A 9,586-nucleotide genomic window follows, 5' to 3' on the forward strand; every position below is an offset into this window, starting at 1 on the left:
TCCACTTGACCATATCTAGATTTCAGTCATGCCATTCATTATCAGATTTAGCAAACTTTTCATTTAGTACCTCATATGTGCAAGGGCGTGATTATAAATAAAATAATCATTCTTCAGGAAGGGCCTTGAGGTTGCTTGACTTGTAGGAAGTTGTGCTTCTGCTTATTTTGGTAAGAGGGACAAAGATAGTCTATGAAAAGGGTTTTGTGCAGTATAATTTTGAAGTTTTTTGTGTGCGCTTTTTGGCCTCAGCTAAGACATTTCAGGGATGTTACACGTTTTGCTTTTTTCCCTAAACAAGTAGTCCTGTAAATTACCCTTACTTTTTATGCATAGATCATTTGCTCTTAGGGTCATTGGCAACGTTCTATGAAATTCTGTATTCCTTTTAATGGGTTTTTTTTTTTTAACATTTATATAGATACCAGTGGAATGGAAGAACAGGAAAAGGAAAAGAGGCGTCTAGTGATAGAGAAATTCCAGAAAGCACCTTTTGAAGAAATAGCAGCACAGTGTGAATCCAAAGTAAGTGAGCACATAGTGGAGGCGGTGGGGTGGAGTTTGATTTTTGTCGGAGCTTTTCGTGGTAACTGATGGGTAGATTCTAAGCTTTAGGCAGGTCAATAGAATCCACAAGGGAGTAGATGGGATAGAGACCGAAAACTGAAGATGTAGCTATGAAGCCTTAAATAATGTCTTTGTGCAGTATGAGCTGATTGAAATAGCAGATCCCAAATTAAATGTTAATGATTTTTGTTGCTTTGAAATTTTTTTTGCAGTGGTTTTCAGTGATTTTGCTGTAGGTTTTTTGTTCTGTGTGTATATCAATTTGTTTTTACTAGTGAGACTAGGAAAGGAATGAAGAGAAACTTTACATTAAATTTCAGTGTATGAGACAGATAAAATCAAAACAGTAAACATTCTGTACCGTCAGCGTAACAGTTACAGTTATGCTTTGCCCTTTAAATCACTTGTGTTCTTACATATGGATATTGTGAAAGTAATAGATCCATTGTTAACATTGTTTTTTCTCCTTTGTAGGCAAATTTGCTTCATGATAGACTTGCTCAAATATTGGAACTCACCATACGGTAAGGGTTTTGGTACTACAAGATGAATAAAACAACAAATAAAAACTATTAGACCCCTATAAATTTCTAGCTTTTAAGTAATTCTGCTTTTCATTTAGAGTAAACCCAAGATCATATAGATATCTTTGTCTTAGTAGTTTTTCTGTTTACTGGATAGTCTGATACCGTTTCTTAAAGTTTTTCTAGCTTTCCTTTTTAGATGACTTAATTCCTTTAAAATGGTTCTATAAAGACAGGCTTCCCTGATGGTTCAGTCAGTCAAGACTCTGCCTGCAATGCAGGAGACCTCAGTTCAATCCCTAGGTCGGAAAGATCCCCTGGAGAAGGAAATGGCAACCCACTCCAGTATTCTTGCCTGGAAAATCACATGGACAGAGGAGCTTGGCAGGCTACAGTCCATGGGTCACAAAGAGTTGAACACGACTTAGCAATTAACCACCTTATGGACATTTGAGTAATTGGAAGACTCTTATTCTAGTGATAAGTTTAACAAGGTAGTTGCTCAGATTTAATCATTTTGACCTACAGAAACTACTATTTTGTATAGTTCTACCTCATCATTCTTCTAGGGCCATAACAATTCTGCCTCTGCAGATGGCTCACTTGAATTATCAAACATAAATTGAATTTTCCTAGGTTATGTCTATTTGAGTCCTGTTATTAGTTATAGTTGGCCCTCCATATCCACGGGTTCTGCATGTTCAAATTCAGCCAATAGTGGTCAGAAATATTTAGGGGGAAAAAAAATCCCAGAAAGTTCCAAAAAACCAAAGCTTGAATTTGCTGCATGCTGACAACTGCTTCCGTAACATTTACATTGTATTAGATGTTATAAATAATCTAGATATGATGTAAACTATAAAGGAAGATATGTTGTATAGGTCCCATGCCAGTACTGCTCCATTTTATATAAGGGACTTGAGCACCCAAGGATTTTGCTATCTGTGGGTGATCCTGAAACCAAACCCCTGTGTACACCATTGAGCAATTGTATTTTATGCTCTGCAAACATAAACCATCTCCAACATTGGTTATTCTGTGTCTGTTGTTAAGTAATGAAGCACAATCAGAGAGGGAGGGAAAAACTCCAGGTACCATCTGAAGAATGAATTTGTGCATATTCTTAGGTTGACTCCAGTGTGGAGACTGCTCTGTGTACAAGGTGGCACAGTAAATGAGCCATGGATAGAAGCTATGCTTCTGAGATTTTTTTTTCCTACCTCTTTTATATTTTCAGCTCGATGGAATCAGTTTTGCATCAAACCTTGTATCCTATAAATAGAATAAACAGGTAGATGCTCAGTTGACTTGCTTTTTTCCCCCAGCCTTTTTACTGCCTTCCTGTGCAAGGTACCTTTTCATCAGTGTAACATCTCATTCCAGGCATTAACCACCATGCCACCCCCTACTAAGCTGCGAATCACTCATTTATAAAAGTTCAGAACAGAGAATCAGACTAAACTGCAGTATGCTGTATTCCTTAGATTCAGTGAAAATTGCTAGGTGTGGGCACTTATACACAGCCTGTAAGTTTAGTGCTTTTCTGTGTATAGGAAGGTGCAAGGATCTGGGCTCATTGAAATTGTTGCTGAATATACACCTTGGCTGTGGGGCTGGTGTCTAATGAATAGAATGCTTCCCATTTCTCCCCATCCTGAATCCCCCTTAACGGTGCACCATTGTGGGAACCGGCAGTGGCTGATGGCTTGACCTTGTAGGATGCGAATGGCAGGCAACATTCCCTGTGTACAGCATCTTTGTTGCCTGTTAGTTCTAATAGTAAATATCTACCTGCTTTGTATCTATTGTTTTTGCTAATCCTCACCACAGTCCTGAAAAGTTAGGTAGATGCTGTGTTTTTTTATTTTCCAGGTAAAGACACTGAGGCTTAGAGAAGTAAAGTAACTTGCAGAAGTTTATCCAGCTAGTGAGTGGAAATAATCGAAATTCAAATTTATAACGCATGTTCTTGACAAGAAATATTGCTAGCAACCTCTATGTTACATTTAATCCCACTATCATAACTATGTGGGTGTAGTATTTTAGAATAAGTATTATGACTAACTCTTTTTCATTGGTACTGCAACTACTAATAATAATTTGCATTTATTAAACCTTATTGCTACTAGTTATTTATTGAAAACTTGTGGTATTCTATGCACTCTTCTGAGTGCATTCTTTTATTTAGTATTTACATCGCATTTTAAAAATATGTAGTGATTATTTTTACTTTACAAATGTTGAAACAGATTCACATAGATGCTCGGTAATTATCCAAGGTCACCTGGTTAGGAAGTAGTAGTTCTGGGTAGTTTACATGATACAAAGAAATGAAACAGACTTCTTAGTGTATCTTCAGGGTTTTCAGTTTCTATCTGATATATTTCCTCTTGTTAATTTTCCACATTGTAACTGCCAGATAGGCTTCCCTGGTGGCTCAGTGGTAAAGAATCCACCTGCTGATGCAGGAGACACGCAATCGATCCCTGGTTCGGGAAGATCCCCTGGAGAAGGAAATGACAACCCACTCCAGTATTCTTGCCTGGGAAATCCCAGAGGAGCCTGACGGGCTGCAGGCCATGGGCTCACAAAGAGTCAGACACGACTTAGCAACTAAACAACAGCAGTCAACTACCAGATAGAGAAACGAGTTTATATTCTTGAGAAAAGAAACAAAATAAGCAATATTATACCTCAGTTTCCATTGTTCCTTCATTCATTTTGACCTTAGTACAATAAGGAAAAAAAATTACAAGAAATGCAAAGGAGCAGGAAAATACAGTAAGAATAAGCAGCCCCACAGATCAGTTATTGGAATTAGTAGATAATGATCTTAAAAGAACACACACATATCAAAGAATTTAAAGGAAAAACATAATGTATATTTTAGGAGAGAACTGGAAACTCTGAAAAAGAACCAAATTGTAGTTCAAGAACTGGGTGATACAGTATCTGAAAAAAAGAAAAAATGTCATTGGATGAACTTAATAGTATATTGAACATTATAGAAGAGCCTGCATATATTGCTCATAGGAGTATAAAATGGTACAAGTACTCTGCAAAACTTTTGAAGAAGTTTCAGTGTCCTATGAAGTTAAATATATACCTGCTTGATCCTATAATCCCATTTCTCAGTATTTACCCAGAGAAATTAAAATGTTAGAATGTTTTAGCAGCTTTTTTCATAGTTACGAGATATCCATGAGCAGGAGAATGGAGAGACAGTAGACAAATAGTGGTGCTCTTGATGCAGTGAAATATTACTCAGCAGTGAAAAGGAACACATTTAGGGGGTAAACTTAAAAACTGCATCAAGCAAAACAAATCAGACATAAGAGTGTATCTTGTATTGACCCTTTCTGTGGCTATATGGACCCTTCGTATGAAATTCAGGAATAAGGGACACCAATCTTCATTGACAGAGAATCAGAACACAGTCAGTGTTAGAGATGTGTGAGCACGTGGAGTAAGGAGAAATTGATTGACGACACCAAGGAACTTTTTTGAATGATGAAAAGTGTCATCTTTATGATAGAAATAAGAATTAAGTAACTAATTGAGGAAAAGCATTTGTATCATATGACAAAAGATCAGTTTCCCAAATTGATAAGAGAAAAATATGTGAGTAGAAATACAGGCAGTAGACTCAAATAGGGAATTCATTTTAAAAGAAACACAAAATGAATACTAAGTATGTACCATTAGTAGTAACCCAAAATGTGAAAATAAAAATAAGAATGAATTCCCTTTTGCCTACCAGAGTGCCAAAGATGAGAACAAGAGAGAACAATTATGCCCAGTATTTGTAGTGGTGAAAGAGGATGGTGCAGCCAGATGTTGAAAGAATGAATTGTGGGGATTCTGACAGTGTGTACCCATCTCAAAATTGTGAATCTACTTTGATCAAGAAACTCTATGTGTAAGACTATAAACCAAGAAGACAGGATAAAATTATGTATATGTAAGAATAGACCTGTCAGCATTATTTATAATAATGAAGAATGGAAATGAATGTACAGTCTTCCCATGAAGTCACTCAGTCTTGTCCGACTCTTAGCGACCCCATGGACTGTAGCCTACCAGGCTCCTCCGTCCATGGGGTTCTCCAGGCAAGAGTACTGGAGTGGGTTGCCATTGCCTTCTCCAAAATTAATCATAATATATCTATATATTGAAATACCATGCTGTAGTCATCAAAAAACAAAGCAAGCTTATATGAATGGATATGATGTAATCCCATTGTTAAAATTATATATACCGTATTCAGAGAATGTCTAGTTTAGAACTTAAAAACAGCTTAGTTCCACTGTGATCTCTACGCCATGCCACCTTGCATCTGGCCCGCAACTCCATCACGCTGACCCCTGTGACGGCAGACGTGACCCTGCTGTTGGCAGGTGGTGATGGGGATGCTGCGTGAAGTGAACAGCTTTTCCACACGCCTGCTGACAGTGCCTGGTTCTTCTCTTACAGTCCTCCTCCCAGCCCATCGGGAACACTGACCATTACTTCTGGGCACGCCCAATACCAGTCTGTCCCAGTCTACGAGATGAAGTTTCCAGATCTGTGTGTGTACTGAGTGGCTCATGAAGACCTCAGCAGAAAGCATAAAAACTAGGGCCAAGCTGACTTTTCAGGGTTTACTTTATGATGGAATTTATCTTTAACCAAATGCTTGGCATACCAGGTTAGAAATTTTGTAGCTGTATGATTTATAGAGTACTTCTGAAGATGGGTTTATGCCATGTTAATTTTTTATTTTTAGGTTCCTATTGGCTTTTAAAATTGAACATATATTGGTCTCACATTAATTCATTGTTAAATAGTATATTTAAAACCTTTCACAAACATATAATTAAAAAGTTCAGCCTTCCAGAGTTGAAGATGTATGAAGTGTCTAGTGTATTTCTTAGACATCTACGCAACTGCTTAAAATTAGAACTGCTTTTGTTTTTCTTTGTCTGCAAAAGCAAAAACATACAAATATATTAATCGTGGGGCTGCAGAACTGTCCTGTGGCTTTTTGTCCCCATGTTTTGGATGTTGTGATCGGCATCCTTCTGGTCATACACCTCAACAATATGTGACTGTCATTCCTCAACTTGTCTGTGGTCATGACATCTACTGAGTAATAGTCCTAGAACATGACCCCAAAATCCCCATATGTCTAAGTGTCTAGTTCTTGTAATACTGTGTTTTCTGCCAAAAGTTTGACCATTCTCCTTAGAGTCTTAGAACTTACCCTTGGAGTACCAAACTGTGCAATATTTTTTACATCATAAGATGTATTTAGTTTACAGACTATACTTTGAAATTATAGTAGTATTTTTGCTGTGGCTCCATTAATTAAATGAGCTATATATTTAGTATAGGAAAAAAAGACATTTAAAACAGCTACTAGTTCACCTGTGAAGAGTGTGTACATTTTAATTTCTCTTGAGAGCACATTAATTTACATTTTTATATGGTGCATTGTTTTAAATCCTCATAGTCAAAAAAATGCCCCAAATGGAGTTTTAGTTTGTAAGATTTGAACTGTAGCTTGTATGCATCTCTGTTTAGGATTCATGATATTACATTTGAAAACAGTGCCTATGGGTTTAGCCGTTAAGTGTGCTAAAAGATCGTCGGTTTAAGCTTGTGTTGATTTAATAAGCTACCAGGATTACATGTGCTGACAAACACATAGTGTTTTCTTAAAATTATGTACATTTTAGTGAATTCCATCACACGGCAAAAATGAGCAACTTTCTTTGCAGCTCTTATAAAGTTATTTTAGGACATTTTTATAAAATAGTCTGTTTATAATTCTACCTTTTCAGGGTTTTGATTCCTTTTTACATCAAACAGTATACATATCACAGATTATGACCCTAAAAACAATTGAGTTTTAGCTTTAGCATTTGTTTAAAAAATCGTAGTGAAGAATGACATGTTATTACTTTGTTTAGGATTATTTGGGCGCTTTCAGTAGAAACAAGATAGAACAAGTATACTCTAAATTTTTTTGAATATTTAAACCAAAGTACAGCATCTTGAAACATCTTGCAAAAGATTCTAGTCTTTGAAACCTGTCAAGCATCCATGGTGGTTTCTTCAGTGTAGAGAAACAAGACTTTGTTTTCCAAATAATAGTGCGGCCGCCGCTGGGCTTGAATGGCTCCATTGCAGCTGCCACTATAACTTGAGGGCTTGACCAGGCGAAAACGCTTCAGCATTTAATAGGCCAGTTTTTATGTTTTTCTTTATTTTTCCTTTTTTTCTTCTGTATTTTTAAAGAAAGCTATTAACTTTTGATTGTGCAAAAATCTAAGCAGGGGGACATACAAAAACAATCATCATCCACTTGGATGTCATTTTATAGATTAACACTGTGTGCTTTTGTATGAAAAATATATATAATTTAATAGTATAAGAAAAGGAAATATATATTCATTTGCACTCATGCAAAACAAACTTTGCTGGACACAATTTCACGTTTCTCTGTGATTTAAAAATGCATGTATAGCATGTGGAGGAAAACCATCTCAGTTGATGTTTATCACACTTTTCTTGTGGTCTGTTTGTAAACAGTTGATTTGGGTTTGGGGGGGGATTTTCTTGTTGTAGTTGTTTTTAAATCACAGTAGACTTCTGTATATGCTAGATTACCGAACTGGTCTCATTAACAATTCGTAAGAAATGTGGATTCCTGTCCTTGGCTTGCTATCCCTTCCAGGAGATGACAGGAGATGGTGCAGGTCATAGGTATGCGTGCTATTTGAGTATAGCCGGTTTGGGTACTGAACGTTTAGGATGTATTGAAGTTCACTGTACTGCTATATTTTTGTAGATATTTAAAACTCAATAAAAACTGTTCATCGTTCTCTCTCTGCTGTATACTGTTGCTTATATCATTCATTTTTTTCCTTGACATTGAATAGTTAACATCTAAATGTTCCTTCTATACTTGTATTGTCTGCTTAATATAGAGTCATTGGAATTAACCTGAATACACACACACACACAATACACACACACACACTCTCTTCCTTAATACTTCTGAATACATTTTCTTTAAGAATCTTAATTCTGTACTTTACCAGCAGTTGACTTCCTCACAATATTTTTCTTCTGCCTGTCTGAAAAGGGGGGGACTAATTTGTTTTATTTGTGCCAATATATGTACTAAATGTAATGAATTGAGTTTTTTGTAATGTAAAAATTCACTGTAATTCATATGTAAGCAATAAAACAAAATCTAATAACTTCTGTATAATAGCCATTCTTATAATAGCTATCATATTTATTAAACTAATCCACTGTTTGGATTCTATTAAGAATGAAGTGCTTTAGTAAAAATCAAGTTGCCAGATGGAGTCATCCTCACGTATGTGGGACAAATCAGCTCCGTAGCTGCGGATGTGGTCAGATGTGGCTGAGATGAAGCTCTCAGCGTGTGCCCGGAGAGCACTGTTGCCGTGTCTGCATCAGTCTTCGTGTTTGTATTTCCAGCCCCACCCCTCTGCTGTCTAACCCCACAAAGCCTTCCTCTCAAAAAGCATAGGTCTAGTACCATCCGCCACCTGGCCTGCTCTCCTGCCACCCGTGGAGCTGTGCACCACAGCCCATGGGCTTCAGGGTCTTCCTGAGGGGTGCGGTGCAGCAGCAGGGAGCCCAGGCTCTGGGTTCAGATCCCACACTGCCACTTCCTAGCCAAGTGGCCTTCAGGAAGTGGCTCAGCTTTGAGCTCTGAAGTCTGTAAAATGCAGCTCTTAGGTTCTGCCCCTCAGAGGTTATCTGTTGAGGGGTAAGTGAATCACTTAGAAGAGGTTCATCCTGTCATGCCTACATGGCACAGAGTAGGCACTCAGTCTGTTTATCATGAATGATCCTTGCATTTGCTATGCAGAGGGTCTTATTTGCTATTCAGGGATAAACTGATCTGAAATAAAAAGGAACTATTTGTAGGAATCAAGTCCTGGAAAAGGCAATAGGGTAACTGAACCCAGAGCAGAGGAGACATGGAGGGATTAACTTTTGATACGGATAAGGAACCCTGTTTTTCATCGTAATAGGAAAGAAGACAAAGACGACCAATAATTCTGTAGCTTTGGTGGCAGGAAGATCAGGGCATTCCCACTGGAAAACTTAAATTTTCTCAACAGTATTAGGTGAGGCCCTTGTTAAGACAACTGGCCATATGCCTTGCGTTCCTGCATGTCTTGTGAGCCAAGACACTAACCACCTTTATTCTGGACTACCTGTCTACGGTTGTATACAGCATACAGACTTGGAACACAGAGATGGCAGGCACCCATCCGGTGATCTCCCTGGAAGGCAGGAAAGGATATCAACCGTCAGCTTGGCACCGCGACCTTTTGATTTCCTAAGGTTTTCAACCCTGTTGACTCCAGGATAGTCCACACCATGAGAGAGAGGCTCACGAGCATGAACTAACTCCAAAGGCTCTGCTTTGCCACCTGAGGAGCAGGCAGGGACCCTGCACCATGTCA

General features: G+C 37.8%; 1 protein-coding gene across 4 annotated transcripts in view; it reads left to right on the forward strand.

Moving 5' to 3' along the window:
* Nucleotides 1-8,338, forward strand: part of EFR3A (EFR3 homolog A) — an 87,790-nt gene extending 79,452 nt beyond the window's left edge. For 3 of the 4 annotated variants that reach the window (XM_044928843.2, XM_006079360.4, XM_006079362.4), the window contains 3 exons: nucleotides 422-525; nucleotides 1,042-1,091; nucleotides 5,565-8,338. In XM_044928843.2, coding sequence (XP_044784778.1) covers nucleotides 422-525; nucleotides 1,042-1,091; nucleotides 5,565-5,670 — 260 coding nt within the window. In that variant the 3' untranslated portion in view covers nucleotides 5,671-8,338. Of the gene's footprint in view, nucleotides 1-421; nucleotides 526-1,041; nucleotides 1,092-2,963; nucleotides 3,019-5,564 lie in introns of all 4 variants that reach the window. The other variant, XR_006545085.2, reaches the window with a different exon arrangement.
* Nucleotides 8,339-9,586: the final 1,248 nt, after the last annotated feature.

The sequence above is a fragment of the Bubalus bubalis genome, chromosome 15 (genome assembly GCF_019923935.1).
Source record: "Bubalus bubalis isolate 160015118507 breed Murrah chromosome 15, NDDB_SH_1, whole genome shotgun sequence".
NCBI lineage: Eukaryota > Metazoa > Chordata > Mammalia > Artiodactyla > Bovidae > Bubalus > Bubalus bubalis.